The sequence below is a fragment of the Vipera ursinii genome, assembly GCF_947247035.1.
Source record: "Vipera ursinii genome assembly, chromosome: 3".
NCBI classification, from domain to species: Eukaryota; Metazoa; Chordata; class Lepidosauria; order Squamata; family Viperidae; genus Vipera; species Vipera ursinii.
In genome coordinates this window covers 87312732-87330013 of record NC_139516.1, presented here as the reverse complement: position 1 = coordinate 87330013, position 17282 = coordinate 87312732, and the positions used below count along the sequence as shown (strand labels likewise).

The 17282-nt window shown below is 37.4% G+C and overlaps 1 protein-coding gene and 1 long non-coding RNA gene across 2 annotated transcripts in view; one reads left to right on the top strand and one right to left on the bottom strand.

Annotated features, from left to right (window-relative positions):
• Nucleotides 1-17282, bottom strand: part of LOC310637187 — a 29001-nt gene that overhangs the window by 6858 nt on the left and 4861 nt on the right. The window contains exons 2-3 of the long non-coding RNA XR_014491884.1: nucleotides 16571-17123; nucleotides 6940-6992 (exon numbers count right to left, since the gene is read on the bottom strand). This is a non-coding gene — a long non-coding RNA (uncharacterized lncRNA). The remainder of the gene's footprint in view (nucleotides 1-6939; nucleotides 6993-16570; nucleotides 17124-17282) is intronic.
• The window catches only part of CCDC18 (coiled-coil domain containing 18), a 49125-nt gene that overhangs the window by 31432 nt on the left and 411 nt on the right, over nucleotides 1-17282 (top strand). The window contains exons 19-28 of the mRNA XM_083357514.1: nucleotides 1106-1248; nucleotides 1656-1819; nucleotides 5796-6009; nucleotides 7469-7568; nucleotides 8105-8221; nucleotides 8342-8485; nucleotides 8936-9139; nucleotides 10494-10631; nucleotides 12594-12782; nucleotides 15271-15708. Coding sequence (XP_083213640.1) covers nucleotides 1106-1248; nucleotides 1656-1819; nucleotides 5796-6009; nucleotides 7469-7568; nucleotides 8105-8221; nucleotides 8342-8485; nucleotides 8936-9139; nucleotides 10494-10631; nucleotides 12594-12782; nucleotides 15271-15681 — 1824 coding nt within the window. The 3' untranslated portion in view covers nucleotides 15682-15708. The remainder of the gene's footprint in view (nucleotides 1-1105; nucleotides 1249-1655; nucleotides 1820-5795; nucleotides 6010-7468; nucleotides 7569-8104; nucleotides 8222-8341; nucleotides 8486-8935; nucleotides 9140-10493; nucleotides 10632-12593; nucleotides 12783-15270; nucleotides 15709-17282) is intronic.

Genomic DNA, 17282 nt, shown 5'->3' with positions numbered 1-17282 from the left:
ATGTATGTGTGTATATATATATATATATATATAAAAAATTATTTTTTGCTTGCTAACAAAGAGTAAAGCCAAAAAAAAATTACACAAATATGAGCTGCCACTGCTGTGGCTACTGCCTGTAGATGGCCTTGGGCTAGGCTGAAACAGGAAATAAGATTTGTCCCGTCTCTGGGACTAAGCAAGTGTATTCTGAATGCTTAACAAACATTTAACATATACATATACATACATACATACACACATACATATATATATATATGCAGTGTCCTTTTTTGTAGCTATAGCAAAACTATGATTGATTAATCAGATGTAAGAATTCAGTGTTAATTAGAGCATATTGTTTAATAAATTCCCACACACAATTGCTTTTAATGAGGCCTGATTTTCTTTGAATTGTGATTATTATAAGCAAATTAATTTAACTTTTTTTAATGCCCTTCAACTCATTGGAAATTAGCTTGGACTAGAAATGCTAATTCACAGTACGAAACCATAATTCCACATCAGTCTTTTTAAATGCAATAGAAGTTCTCTGGAGTAGCTCCTTTCTCGTATAATTTTTTTTAAAAAAAATGTTATGACTCATCACTTTTTTAAAGGCAGAATTAAATGCGCACTTTGTATATCTGAACTCCAAATTCTATTTAAAGCAGAAGCATTTATATTTGAATTTTGTGTTTCTTTAAAACAATAATTTTCAAAAGTGAGAAACTGTTATCTATTAGGTAAGAAGCAATGAAAAACCTTTATAAAGGGTATTCATGCTGTATTAATTTCTTAGTACTAGACACTTGTTAACATTATAAACTTTTGAGATACCCCAAAATGTGTATATGTATGCTTAATATGAATAAACATGAAAACAATTGATTTGGGTATATAGTCTACTGAACCTATTGAAGAGACTTCTGAGTGTTTGAATGCACATTCTTGTGAGATCTGCTTCAACTCAGTAGTCCTTCTAACTTTTGCAAGCATAAACTCTAATTGTGCATTGGGAGTATTATGCATGGCATATTAAGAGCACATTACTGAATGATCGCATTGAGATATCCTACCAAATTGTTTAGAATTGCAGTATGAATCTCTGTCTCTCAAAAAACAGGTATCAAAACTAGAGCAAGCACTTCAAAAGCAGAAGGATATGTTGGAAGAAGAATTGAGAAGAACAAATGAAAAGCTTCATTTAGCCACTGAAGAAAATAATGTGAAACGGCAAAAAATAGGAGAACTTACTGCAACAATCAGGCATAGTCCTCACTTTTTAAGTTTAAAAACATGCAATTATTTCTTGAATGTATTGTTTTGGGAGGAAACCCCCCCCCCCCAAGTTTTTAGAAACAAAGGTTTATAGCACAATTCTAAGCATATTGAATTTGTCCTATAGATTTTAGTGGAATTTATTTCCATATTAATATATGAGTGCATTTTCAAAGGTATTTATTTGTGTTTTTATTTATTTCTTCATTTACATCGTGCCTTTTTTCATGAGACTAAATGGCTTACACTTAAAAGGCTAAGATCTGTTCTGAGGGATAATTCCCATTTTTTTTTTTGATGATTCAGAAATTTTTTTGATTCTGGACTCTTTATAGACCTGTAAACATGCTATTGTTTTAATTATTCATTGACGCATGGTATATTTGCTTCTTTAGGCAGATTAAACAAGAGATGGATCAGTGTAAAGATGAGTTAATAGACATGGAGAAAGAATTAGTGCACTTAAGAAGAGATGGTGATAGTAAAGCAATGCAAATGAGCCAACTGGAAATTAGTTTACAACAGAGAATCTCAGAATTTAATAAAAAGACACACCAAGGCAAGCTCTTTATTATGTTTTCTGAGTGATATCTTTATTATGCTATATTGAAATGAATGGGAGAAATTTCTAGAAAATTATTTTGAGAATGGAATAACAACAATAAATAAGAATACTCTATTGACTAGCTGTACTGGCTTTAAATAACTATAATTTATATATTAATTAGACTATATCAGAAAAACATCTTTGGTATTTTTTATTGTATTTCCACAAAAATGTGCTATTCGGTGTTAAACCAATGACTGTTATTTTTAGATTCAGATGAATCATAACCATTTATTTAATAATTTCTCCATGAATAATAAAACATGAATTAATTTAAATATGATTTTATTCAGTGGCACATAACTTTCTATTAATCACAACATTGAGTTTTGATGGTTTTTTCATTGTTATATTTGGGAAAAAGCAAGGTGATGTTGCGTAAGACTGAGAGAGGGAATGGGGATTTTTGTTTTAATGTTGCCATGATTCCAACTTGGTGCATGCACTGACATGCAGCCAACTGTGGTTTGCCTGGAAGGGCGGTGACTATTTATTCTAATAGCTTTCTATCAAGGCCGCTTAGCCAAGGACTCTGCCTTACATGAGATAAAACCAATCTAGCAGGCAGCTCTTCTGCTCTCAAAGAAGCTGGCTGAAAAAGGTCTCTCTCAAAATGGATCCAGACAGAACTTTTTTAGCCAGCCCCCCCTCCCCAGTAAACAGAGGGAGTCCTATGGTAAGGGTGTGTGATCTTTCCTGCTGGTTACCCTGTTGACTTTCTAAGGAAGCCAGCAGGGAAGATTGCAAATGGTGATCACATGATCACAGAGGGCTTGGCAATCTGTCTAAAGTGCCAATGGGTTGCCAAGAACCCAGACTGTAATCATGTGACTAGGGTGTGCTGCAACAGCCGTAACTTCAAATACCGGTCTTAAGTCCCTTTGTTCAACGCCATCATAATTTTGAACAGCTGCTGAACAAATGGTTGCTAAGTGAAGATTACCTGTATATATGAAGGAAGAGTGAAAGAAAAGGAAGGGGAAGACTGGAAAAGATGTGGCTAGATTCTGAAGATCAGAAATTTAAAGAACAAAAAGAATATAAAGCTATGTATGGCAGGGTGGAAGCAGAGATGATTTGCTAGAACTGAAGTATGGGAAGGTATAATAATAAGTAGTGTTGCTGGAATTTAGTTTTGGCTATGTTTCTTTTTCTTCTTATCTCATGGTTTTGATGTCTATGGTTATTATCTCTTTTTCTGTGTTCTGTAAACCATTGCTTACCCCATATGGAATAACGTGAAGGGTATGTATGCATGTATGTAAGACTAGGAAAAATGTATTTTGGGTGGCTACATGCATTAAATTCAGGAATGTGAATACTTGACAGCAGGGATAGCATAAGAATTACTGAATAGAAGCTAAGTTCAGAAAAGGAAAAGATACACGGCTTAGAATTTTTAGGGTGACTCGCTCCCTCCTGAATCAGGAGGTGAGGGAAGAACCCTTGCAGGGTCGTGCCGAGGAGTTTAACCAACATCTGTCGGACAAAATCGCTCGGATTCGGACCGGTCTGGACTCTGACTGGGCAGAGTTTGGCGAGCAGGACGCGGGCGGTCTTGTCGATATTACCTGGGAGGAGTTTGACTCTGTGACTCCGGAGGAAGTGGACAGGATCATGGGGAGGCTAAGCTCCACCACATGTTTATTGGACCCGTGCCCTTCCTGGCTGGTTTATGCAGCCCGGGAGAGGACACGCAGCTGGTTCCAGGCAGTTATATCGGCTTCTTTGAACGAGGGTAGCTTCCCCACCGTCTTGAAAGAGGCGGTGGTGAGGCCTCTCCTCAAGAAGCCTGCCTTGGACCCAGCTGTATTGAACAACTTTCGTCCCGTCTCCAACCTTCGCTTTCTTGCGAAGGTTGTTGAGAGTGTGGTGGCGCATCAGCTCCCTCTGGTCCTGGATGAAGCGGATTATCTAGACCCGTACCAATCGGGTTTCAGGCCCGGGCACAGCACGGAGACGGCATTGGTCGCGCTGGTGAATGATCTCTGGAGGGCTCGGGACAGGGGACATTCCTCTGTTCTAGTCCTATTAGACCTCTCAGCGGCTTTCGATATCATCGACCATGGTATCTTGCTGCGGCGTCTCAGGGGATTGGGAGTGGGAGGCACGGTCTTACAGTGGTTCTCCTCCTATCTCCAGGGACGTTCGCAGTCGGTGTTGGCAGGGGGGCAGAGGTCGACCGCGAGGTCTCTCGTTTGTGGAGTTCCTCAGGGGTCGGTCCTCTCGCCTCTCCTGTTCAACATCTATATGAAACCGCTGGGTGAGATCATTCGTGGTTTTGGAGTTGGGTATCATCAGTATGCTGATGATACCCAACTTTTCGACCCCAAACCACCCCAGTGATGCCCTCAACGTGATGTCCCGTTGCCTGGAGGCGGTTCGGGTCTGGATGGGGAGGAACAGACTTCAACTCAACCCCGACAAGACTGAGTGGCTTTTCATACCTTCATCCCGGGTTGATTTGGATATTCCACCTCTCTCTATGGGGGGTGAACTATTACCCCCCGTAGATAGGGCTCGCAACTTGGGAGTCCTCCTAGATTCACGGCTCACCTTGGAAGACCACATAGGGGCTGTGACTAGGGGGGCTTTCGCCCAGGTTCGCCTGGTGCGCCAGTTGCGGCCCTATCTAAGCCGGGATGATCTATGCACGGTCACTCATGCGCTCGTGACCTCTCGACTAGACTACTGCAACGCTCTCTACAGGGGCTGCCCTTGAGGACCACCCGGAAGCTCCAACTGGTACAGAATGCAGCCGCGAGAGTTGTGTTGGGAGTCTCCCGATACTCCCATGTCACACCTCTGCTCCGTGAGCTGCATTGGTTACCAGTTGTCTTCCGGGTGAGATTCAAGGTACTAGTAATGGTGTTCAAAGCCCTACATGGCAGGGGGCCGGAGTACCTTAGGGAACACCTGCTGCCAGCATCAACTTCCCTCCGCCCTGTGCGTTCCCACAGAGAGGTTCTCCTCAGGGTGCCACCGGTCAGAGAATGTCGATTGGTGGCCCCCAGGGGGAGATCATTCTCTGTGGGCGCCCCGGAGCTATGGAATCAGCTACCGGTGGAGCTCCGGACGGCGCCCGATCTTCGCTCCTTTCGCCGCGAGCTAAAAACATACTTTTTTGAACAAGCTGGCCTGGCCTGATGAGGGGACTGGGGGGGTTGTTATTGTCATTTTACTGGGGTTTTAAGATGTATTTTTAGGATATGGGCATGTATTTAATTATTTTTTAACTTTTGTAATCCTGTATTTTTATTCTTGCCCTGTTCACCGCCCTGAGTCCTTCGGGAGAAGGGCGGTATAGAAATATTATTAAATTAAATTAAATTAAATTGGTGGCTTTCAGTGAATTCTTCCGCTTATGTCAGTAAAGAAAAAACTCACATTTTAGAGTTATTAGACTTTTCATCCTTTTTTTTTGGATATCTAAGTGGAATCTGTGACCCAAAGTACTTGTTACTAAGTTAGCCAAAGAGAGGCTGCCACACTTACACATGACTGGCAACATCCATATTTGTGGCATGCAGACATCCATGTAGACACACACCCACACACACAGAGTCATCTTAACTGGCTTGCAGTTTGATTCTAAGTAGAATTAAGCTCTTAATTTTAAACATGAAGCTATACTTCATAGAATGGAAATAAGGTATTTCCAATGATTATAATATGGCCAAAGAATATTCTTTCCAGAGTCCCTTTCTTGGAACCTAGTCCATTAGATGTAGGGATAGGCAAACAGTTCAGTTACTTACAAATAGTGTATTTTACTTTTGCTTTTCTTAAGTATTTTATGGCGATTGCTGATATTTATCTTGTTCTTCATCTTGGAATAGCCTGAAGGATAGGGTAAATCATGTGTGCAAATGCATACGTTATTTGGCTAAACATTCTTGATTGCTTTTTTTTCCTATTTGGACAAAAGTGAAAGAATTAGAAGACAAGCTGCTTATAAGTGAGACCCAGCAAAAAGATTCCATGCAGAAAATAGAATCTCTAGAAACTGACCTGAAAAATACCACTGGGGAGTTAAAAACTACTTTGAGACAACTGCAAGACCTTCGGGATACGTTACAGAATGCACAGATATCCCTAGAGGAGAAGTATACTACTATCCGTGATTTAACAGATGAATTAAGGTGCGTTAATAAGCATTACAGAAGTGGATCAATGTGACAAATGTAGTAGTTTCAGCAGGTGCCGTACCTACTCAGGCTTGTCTGGGGTTAAAAACCTAGCATGGTTGGCTCTGGTTAGCATTTGAATGGGAGACTTCAAGGGAATTGGCTATATGCTCAGGTGCAACAAACATCAATGAAGAAGACAGTGGCAAATTATTTTTGTGCTTCTGCCCAAAAAATCTTCAGTGATATTTTACCACAACTGCCAGAATTTGACCTCAAATCAAGAGTGTCTTTATTTTTCATCATTACAAATAGATTAGAATTCTTTCAAATTTTATTGCCAGCATTTTGTTACTTGAAATACACCTTGAATTTACTGTTATTTATTAACAGTGAAATGCTAACATAAACTTGTGTTTTGAATGACTTAAGTTGCCTTAAAATCACTGCATTGCTACATTTTGAAGTAAAATGGCTTTAACTGTCCTTCAAACTATTTCCCAAATGTAGAGAAGTGCAAAGCTAGATATGAAATTAAGACAATAAAATACAGTTATCTACTCTGTCATAAAACAAATAAGCAAAATAGTATATATCAGCTAATCATGCCTTATTTTGAGGCATAGAGAGCAACAGACAGAAGCCTGTTAGATGCATAACTTAGCTGAGACACAGATGCTTAACAAAAATAAAAGCAAAAATATGCTTTTGATCTTCATTGTTTAGAAATAATAGACTCAGTCCATGAGTCGCTAGATGATAATTTACAAAGTGAATAGGTCATGTGTAGAATCAGAATACTAAATTGTTGTATTTAATTCCATACCAGCATTTTGTAAGTACCAATAGAAGAGAGCATATGTAAGTTTTGTACTTTTTAAGTACTAAATATTACATTGTTGAAAATACGTATGAACGGCGTGGCCCAGCAGTGAAGATGCTCACCTCTCACTCAGGAGGTTGAGAGTTCAGTCCTAGGGGAGGCAGATATTTCTCTCCTAGGGTGCAAAGAAAAAAATATATATGTTGCTAACTCCAGCCAGTAAATGCTCATCTCCATCCATTTGCCCCAACTCTATCCCAAATAGGGAATACAGGGTCATTAAAAGGGGAGTAGATTGTTGAAAATACGTATGTGCAAATGCATATTTAAATTCATTTTCTAGTATCTCTAGGAAAAAATCATATTTGTATTTATTAATCTCTCATATTAAATATTAATGATTTAATAAGATTAATATTAATTATATTAACCCAAAATTCAGTGTCAAGTGATCAAAACTATGCTACAGTTTCTGCCTATAGATTTGACTGTGTTTTTTCCTTAGTTTTTATTAGTAACTTTTATTTGTAGTTTTTATTAGTTACTTCTAAATAAACATAGAATCAGGGTGTAGAAGAATTGGATGAGGATAATTAGAATTTAACTTCCCTAATACAGAAAATATTTTTCATTTTCAAATGAAAATTGCAGAGAATGCAAGGATGAACTTGAAGAGAAAAAGCAAGAACTTCTTGACATGGAAAATGTGCTGAAAGAAAGAATTTGGGATTTGAAACAAAGAGCAGCTCAGGTTAGAAGAATAATCTGTATATTTAATAAGCTTTCAAGAATTATTGGGGCCTTATTAGTAAATATATTTGGGATGTATATTTTCATTAATGCTTCATAATTTTAGTGTGTTCAGGTAATCCTCAGCTTACAACCCTTTAATGATGGTTTGAAGTTACGACAGCTTTGCAAAAAGCAATTTATGACCCATCCTGAAATTATGATTGTTGCACCATCCTTGTGGTCACAACTTGTGGGTTGGCAGTCGGCTCACATTTACAATAGTTGCAGTGTCTTGCAGTCATGCAGTCACAATTTGCAACCTTCCAGCTGGCTTCCACAAAGCCAACTGGGGAAGCCAGAACCACTTAACAACCATGTGATTTGCTTAGCAGCTGTGGTAAAATGATCGTTAAAATTGGTTCCTGTCATATGATGACTCACTTAATGACAGCATAACTTAGCAATCAAAATTTCAGTCCCAATAGTGGTCATGAGTTGAAAACTACCTATAATGTTTGTTTTTGTTTTGATATTTTGTCTTTCCTTTTTTAAAAGGTCACCCAGTTGGATATGTCAATTCGTGAATACAGGGGAGAAATGGAACAAAAGATAATTTCCCTGCAAGGTAGCTTGGAAAAAGCAGAGTTGCAGATAAAGGATTATAATAAACAGGTACTGTTATTGTTCAAATTCTCTTTAAAACAACAGCTTCTAGTTGCTCACTTTCCACAAATGCAAACTCCTCAAATGGTTATTCTCTTTATAATTTACTTGTTTACGTTTTGCTATCAGATTGAGAGTTTGGCAAGAAAGGCACAGTGCTCAAAAGAGGAACTTCAGGAAAAAGAGTATAATATTCTCCAACAACAGCAAGACATAAATTATCTTAGAATAGAGAATGAACAAAAGCAGCAAAGAATAACAGATACTGAGAAAGTAAGTTTCTCTTGTTTATTTTTCTTTCTCTGCTTCTTTTTTTTTGATACTTCAGTTTTCTAACCTGACCTGTTACTTATATAATTAATAATATACGATAAGGGGATAACACTGCCTTTTATAAAAGAGACTATTGTCTATTTCAGAAGTATGTTCCAGTGAACTCATTGAAGCTTCCTCAAATAAAGCATGTTTACTTTTCCATGAGAATATGTCAGTATTTTTGCATTTAAGTTTCTGATGTTGCTTTTTCTTTCTTTCTCTTTAGACAAGCTTTGTATGCGTATCTGCCTATAAAAATTACTGCTCCATGTGGCTGATGATTTTAACATATTCTAGAACTGTGTTTTTCAGACAACCGATACAATTTTAGGGTAACAGAACTACTAAAATGAAAAGAACAGGGAGACAAAAGACTCTTAGTTATGTCAAAAACACTTTTCTTTTTAGAAACTGAAGGATCAAGAAAGTTGTATTGCAGAACAGTATAAAGAAATACTTGATTTGGGGCAACAGTTGAGACTGGAACGTGAAGCAATGAAACAAGTTCATGTGGATCTTTTAGAGAGTCGCCGCCAACAGGCTCAAGCTCAGAGAGATGTGGACAGGATCTCTCTTGAACTGGAAGAAGTGAACCATATCTCACATGAAAAAGTAACCAATTTGACATATTAATTTTATGAGAAATCAGTTATCTCAATGCAAGACTTTCCAGGGTCAGTTTAATGTGTAGAGCATGGCTCAGAGCACAGTTTCAAATGCTAACCAATAATGCTAGGTCAGTTTGAAAATGATGTAAAACAAGTATTTCAGACCTCTCACGCCTGTGGAGAAAACCTGAAAAAGGTCTGGTTATTTCATTGAATAACAGAAGTGCTAGCTTCATGTGACTTCCAAACAATTTCTTCTTTTCTGTTTCAAAAGCATGCATCTTGTCTGACCCTGGTGCCAGGCCCTGCAATTTTTTTGCCCTTTTATAATTGTTACAGAGTACATTAGATCTTGGGGTAGGCTAAGGGGGTGAGACTTATGTCCTCGTTTTCATGCAAACTTCATTCCAGGATGGTCCTCCCTGTGAATTTGTTTCCACTTTTATATATCATGATAATAGTCTAAAGATGATCAACCACAGTGTGTATAAGAAATATTTTGATGTCTTAAAAAAATAATATAAGTTTTAGCATTTTGCTCAAATAGCCTACCAGGGGTGTCAAACTCCGGCCTGCAGGCCGAATGCGTCATCCGGAAACCACGCCCACCCCATTGCCGGCAATGGCAAAATTGTCCTGATACATTGCGCGACATCACATGACGTCGCGAGTTTGACGTCTCTGGCCTATGCTATTTCTTCCAAAATATCTATGAGGATGTTTGGAGAAATTTTAAGTCATTATACAATTGAAATGGGATCTGCTTGGAAAGATGACAGGCCACTGTTATTGTTCTCCGTAGGTCTTTCCTATAACCAATTGGGCACTCTGTGTTCCTGGATCTGTATGCCTATTGTTTATGTGGTTATTGATAATGTCACTAATTGCTGTAGCATGTCATTTCTCTAGCTCCTTTTTTGCTACCCCCTAGAAATTACATCACTTACGTTTTAGTGACAAAACTTACCAAGAAACAACAGTATTTCCCACTGAAATAGGAAAGACCACAAAAGACCTTACTGCTTTTAAAACCTATGGAAATCTCAACTCCACCAGTTTTGTGACACCTTTCCCTTTGTGACTGTTGGCCAAACAAAAAATATAAAATATATAAACATAATATTTAAAAAGGCCCATGACATTAACACAAAATGTCTCAAAAATAGCCTTAGATATGTTTTCTTGATTTGTTTTGGAAAATTAGTATCAATGTTCTATATAAACAAACTTGAGATACTTTGATATTGCTTTAAATATTATTGCTTTTAATAATGTTAATTTAATATATGTTTTAATATTTTTAAGAAAATAATGTTGCAAGATATATTGATTTTGTGTTCGGCATCATTCCCTTTCAGGAAACCCGTATAAATAATTTGGCAGAACAACTGGGAGCAGCTCAGGTGCGAGAAACTGAATTAGAAGCAACGATGCAAGCTGAGATTACAAGGCTCACTGCAGAAATACATTCGCTAAAACAGTCTTTTTTATCAGAGGTGAAAACAATATTACTCTTTCCCATTTATTTTGCATTAGATATGAGAAAATGAGAAACACTATGTGTGTTTAGCTCTAAGAACTGACTAGGTTTCCTTTTTTACCTTCAAATAATTTCTTCTGTACCAAGTATGTATGAAATAATTTTAGAGCAGTCATTCTATGAATGAACATCGGTAAACTATTTAAGTACCACAGATATATGCATAATACCAACAGCTACTATCCTATGGCATACCAGACCATGAAATAATTTGCTGCTATAGTTGAGGATCACTCTCTGTTAAGTTTTTTGTTAAGATTTAATAGTTTTAATAGTTTTGTTAAGATTTAATTTAATTTTGTTAAGATTTAATAATTTAATAGCAAGACGAAAGAGATGGTGTTAGACTTCCGGAGAAAAAAAGAGGAACCTGCCCCACTTTACATCGGGGAGGACTGTGTAGAGAGAGTTCCCTCCTTTAAATTTCTGGGAGTCTACCTCTGTGAAGATCTGACCTGGAAAGTTAACACAACCCAGGTGGCTAGAAAGGCCCAACAGAGGCTTCACTTTCTTAGGATCTTGCGGAAGAACAGGGTAGAACAACAGCTAATGACCCTCTTTTACCGGTCTACCATAGAGAGCGTCCTCTCATATGGTATTGTGGTTTGGTATGCCGGTCTGACAGCCGCGGATAGGAAAGTATTACAGAGGGTAGTGAGCACAGCACAAGACATTGTGGGCTGTTCCCTGACACCAGTGGATGACATTGCCAGGGCTCGTTGCCTTGGAAGAGTGAGGAAGATTCTCAGGGATGACTCACACCCTGGACGGTATCTCTTTACTCTCCTACCATCCGGTAGGAGATATAGGAATATAGCCAGCCGTACCAACAGGCTGAAGAACAGCTTTTATCCGTGGGCTGTTAGGCTTTTGAATGGGATGTAATCTTATGCAGAGTTGACTTGGGAGGCCGGTGTGTGGTGTAGTTGGTTCACATAGTGTGGTGGGATGGAGGGTTTGTTGTCACTGTGTGTTGGGGGGAGAGAGCACAGGGGGAGGCTCAGCTAATCTCAATGTACACATGTTGTACTTTGACAATAAAGGTTTATTATTTTATTATTTAGATTGCATCTTATATGGATGTTTGCTAGCTACTGGAAACCATAAAATGAGAATGAACAGGACATCCATTTTTAAAAATTAAACTTATTTGTTGAAACAATAAAGCCAGAAGGGAGCCAGTCTGGTCTAGTGGTTATGGCACCAGGATAGAAACCAGGATACTGTGAGTTATTGGCTCGCCTTAGGCATAAAAATTGTCTGGGTGACCTTGGGCCAGCCACTTTCAGCCCAACTCATCTCACAGGGTTGTTGTTATACGAAAATAGGAGAAGGAAAAAGTATACTGTCTTGAGCAATTTATAAAAAGAATAAAGTTGGGATAAAAAACTACTTAAAATGCCCAATACAATGGGGATGTTCATTGATCTTGTGTGAATTTAACAGTAATTAAGACTATTTGCAATCTTTTAGTTATTATTTTAAAACATTTAAAAAGTAAAATATAAACAACTACATCACCAATAAAATACAGTAGTGATATGATTAACATTATATTACAGTGATTAAAAGAAATTAAATCTAACAGGAAAATTGTATAAAAATTTATGTATTTAGTGTCAGTACTGAATTGGTTGCTTCCTTAAGTTTGTCATGTAGAATTGTAGTTTCATCTTCTCATTTTTAGAATATACTGTAAAGACTTCAAAAATAGGTAACAAACTCACATCCTGAGTATTCCTTAATATCAGGAGAACAAGTTCCTTTCCATTGATGTAATATTATCGTCTTTGCTGGGTGCTAGAGCCAAACATGTTCGTAAAATGAAAACTTCAAGTTGACCTGCTAGTTGAACTGATAAGATTTGTATTATTTTGAAATATTGAAAAATTGTATTTGAAATACATTTTGTCTTCAGAAAATTTCCCATGAAGAAGAACAGACAAAATGGCAGCAGTCGCTATCTAAATCTCAACACGTTAATGGGCAACTACAGCAGATCAAAATGGAATTGGATGATGCTCAAGACACTGTTCATAATCTGCAGCAACAGCTTCAGTCTAGAGATGATGCGATTCAAGCAGCAAATGAAAAATTGCTTCTTAAAGTAAGTTAAGAAAATTAAGAAAGGAATATTTGTGTAAGCAATAGGGTTGTCATCTCAAATCGTTTTATGGTACTTGCAGTACATGTCTGTTAACACTGAAATCTATAGATCAGGGGCGGTAACCTTAAACACTCAAAAGAGCTACTTGAACCCATTTCCCAGAGTTAAACAAAACACTGGGAGTCGCAAAACTCACACGCGCACACAAGGAGGGAACTTGATTGAAGAGTTTAATTAAATAGAAATAGAGGCTGCTGTGCATGAGTTTTCTCTCTCCCTCCCTCCCTCTCTTCCCCTCCTCCCTCCCTTTCCCGTTCTTTCTCTCCCTCTCTCCGATCTTCTGCTCACCTGGCAAGCTGGCTTCATGCTGTTCTGGACAAGCTGACACACATTCTTATTGGGCTGGCTCTCCAGCCCTTGAGAGCTGCTGCTTTTTGCTACTTCCTGTTTCCTGTGGAGACGCAGCAAAGGCAGGAACCCCACCCAATTAGCTTGTTAGCTTCTCAGAGAAAAGCGTGAGTTTTACACACACACACACACAGACACAGACACACAAACGGAGAGGGAGAGAAGGGAAGCACAAGTGCCTCTGTGTGTCTCTCTCTGCAAATGGCCGGGAGCTGCAAGAGAAAGCTGAAAGAGCCACATGTGGCTCCAGAGCCACAGTTTGCCGACCCCGTGCTCTAGATGATACTCATTCACAGCTAGAGTGAAAACCATGGATTAAGAAGGTGTGGGGGAAAAATAAATATTTGCAAAATTGTAAGTTGTTGTTGAAGGAGATGGTTGATAGTGTTGATCTTTATGAACTATGTTTTGGATGGTTATTTTGGGAGGCCAAACTTAGCTGAGATCATGATAGAAATAAAATCTTCATTTAGGGAATTGAATGGCAAAAGACAAGTTTCAAAGACAACATATGGCTTGCTTCCTTCAGCTTGCTACTTTTAAATAAACACATACTGTACATACATATATACATGGATTTTGAACCACAAAGGAATTATCTTCTCTAAAATTAAGGGATAATTGTCATTAAATATTTGCTGAGCCCATTTCCTCTCTTCTGAGCACTGAGAGCCTATCTCACTTCATTAAGTAAAACATCATAGTCAGAAATAATTAGACTGGATAGTGGAAGCCAGTTCTTTCAATTGCAGAGAGCCCATTTCCTCTCTTCTGAGCACTGAGAGCCTATCTCACTTCATTAAGTAGAACATCATAGTCAGAAATAATTAGATTACATAGTGGAAGCCAGTTCTTTCAATTGCAGAAAGTTGGTCAGCATGTCCAACATCTTCCTTGGTGCAAGAATCCAAATTAATGCATCCCCAATACTTAGGCTCTTCTTGAAGACATCCAGTAAAGACTTAACCGAGTAATTGGTTCTAGTATCAAACTAGTTTTCCTGTTTAAAGAATACTTTTTTAAGTATTCTAAGTATGATGCTGAGAATTGTACCCAGCATTTGAAGTGGAGTAAGGCAAAATAAAGTGGAACTATGTTTTGAGAACTATAATTTTGTTGATGCAGCCTAAAATCAAATTTACCCTTTTTTGCAATTTCATTTTGCTGCTTTAAGTTTAGTTTGGAATCAAAAATCTTATGAATACCAATCCAAATGCCCTCATCCTATATATATATGTGTGTGTTATGTACGGCAGGGGTCTTCAAACCTGGCCCTTTTATGACTTGTGGACTTCAACTCCCAGAATTCCTCAGCCAGCATGCCTGGCTGAGGAATTCTGGGATTTGAAGTCCACAAGTCATAAAAGGGCCTACTTTGAAGACCCCTGATCTACAGCATTCCATCTGAAGCCTTTAAGATCTTTTGCTGAGCATATTCTGCACAGAAGCCTTGCTCAACTGGAGTTCCATTGAATCCGAGAGTTCTGCAAGAGGTTATTAAGGGATCTTCAAGATATTGTGATTGGAAAAAAACCCATCATTTTTAAAACTTTGCATATTGTATAATGCTAGCGCTTGCAATGGTGGGAATTTTTTACATGTTACAACTTAACATTCTGCCCTGAATTATGTTAAGTAGTTTTTGTATTTTTTGCCATTTTTATACAAAGGTTTTATGAGACTTGAAGACTGTATCAACGGCTTTTACATGGTAAAAAGTTTGAGAAAAACTGCTCTACATGCTTCTATAGTAAGGTTCCCTGTTAGTAGTTTCCAATTTATTTGTTGCTTTTTAATCTCAGTTGGTCACTAGTAAATTGTTTTACTTCACTCTGTCATCACTGTTGTTTCCTGTTATTCAAATAATATTATTTCAGATAACTGCTTACTAACTTGTAGAAATACTATTGGAGATGCTTTGTTTAATGAGAATAATCAAGCCATGTATGATGTACATAACTTTTTTATTAATTAGAAATACTATCAATATTTTTATTAAACATAAGTAGCTTTTGTTCAGAAACAGATGATTCCTAATCACCTAATTTCTACAAAGCTTTAAATTTGTGTTGCACTATAGGAATCTGAGCTTACAAGATTACAAACCAGAATTGCAGTTCATGAAAGAACAGGAAGCATCAAGCAACTAATAGAACATCATTGGTTTGATGATCAAGAACTTGACTTTGCCAAGCATTCTTCTCGTAGAAAACTATGGCGTTCAACAAGCACCAGTAATCTAAATATTAAGGACAATGAAAACTTACTAAGTCAAAATCAGACAGTTACACAACACTCTTCAGTGAGTTCTGAAATGTCAAAATATATATCTCATGCTTCACCAAAGAGTTTGAATGAGTCTTCCTTTGATCCTTTGACATACAGTGTAGATGAAGAGGTAACTTGTAACAGTAATGACTTTCAAACACTGAGTGGCATGCTAAAATATATCGACAAGGAAATAAAGGATTCTGAAAATTCTTCACTATAATTTTTATCAGCTGTAAAGAAAAATCAAGTACGTATTTCTCTATCTAATATTTCTTAGGTAAATGGAGTACAATATACCTTGTCACCGGAGTAACTTTTCATGCAAATACTGTTACCTTTTTATTCTAAACAGAGTAATTACTAAGACACAGAAATTAACTGAAGTTAAATCAACTATTTGCTCCCCAAAAAACCAAGTGCAGTACCCAAAAATAAAATACTGAGTGGAAAAAAGATCTAAAATGGAGCTGTCATATTTCTAGAATATTTAGCACATTGAAGTCCTTAATGTTTTATAGAGTCCTCAACTTACGACCAGAATTGAGCCCAAAATTTTTATTCCTGTGAAACATTTGTTAAATGAATTTTGCCACTTTATGGCCTTTTGTGCCGTAATTGTTAAGTGAATCACTGCAGTTGTTACAGTTAGTAACATGGTTGTTAAGTGAATCTGGCTTCCCCATTGACTTTGCTTATAAGGTCATAAAAAATGGTCCCATGACCCTGGGACATTTCAACCATCATAAATATGAGTCAGTTGCTAAATTGTGATCATGTGACTATGGGGATACCGCAAGTCATGTGAAAAATGTTTGTAAGTCCTTTTTTTCAGTGCTATTGTAACTTTGGTCACTAAAAGAATTGTTTTAAGTCGAGGATGTTCAGATTAAAGATATAAGAAGATCACCATAAGCCGTTTTTTCAGATTTAAATTCTATGTTTTGGAGAGCTTTTTCCAAGAATTAGAAATGCAATGAATGTGAGAAATAAAGGAATGTGCAAAGGATTACAGTTTAAATATCAATATATGTTTATAGTAGCAGCTCAAATGTTGTGTCTCAGATGTTTCAAAGAATTGTTTGAATCATTTTACTACAGGTAGTTCTTACCTCATGACCACAATCCTAGAATTTTGGTTATAAATTACTGCAGTCATAAATTGAGTCACCATGTGATTGCACTTGATTTTATGATCTTTTTTTCTTGCAATGGTCATTAAGTGTATCACCATTAAGTGAATCAAACAGTTGTAGGTATGAATCCAGCTTATCCAATGGGCATTTTTGCTGGAAACGGCAAAAAAAGCCACAAAATACGATCATGTGACTACAGGACACTGCAACCAATCATAAATATGAGCCGACTACCAATGGCAAGTGGCATTAGAGAACATGAGTGGGTTATCCACTTTGCAAAATAGAATATATTTTGATGGGTACAAATTTCTGGAGGTTAGAAACCATAGAAATGATGGGTAAAGGATGGAACCTCGATTCTATTTTGCAGTGGATTTTTTACGTTTGGTGATATGCTGTAGTGCCTTTCACATCTGACTCACTAGAGATGTTTTTATCAATGAGGAGATTGGTATTGTAGCCCTCGGTGGTCCTCATGTTCTCATGACATTTTGAGTTTGAAATCCTTATATGGTCTTGTAAAATCCTATACAGAAAGAGATATAGCTTATTATATCATTCAGGGCTAGCAAAAGACAATCATTCCATAAGACTGCAGTACCATGCATATAAATATGTCAAAATATTGGATCTCATTTAAATTAAATTTGCAAATTCTGAGCTACTGAGCTCTTGGTTTTAGAGA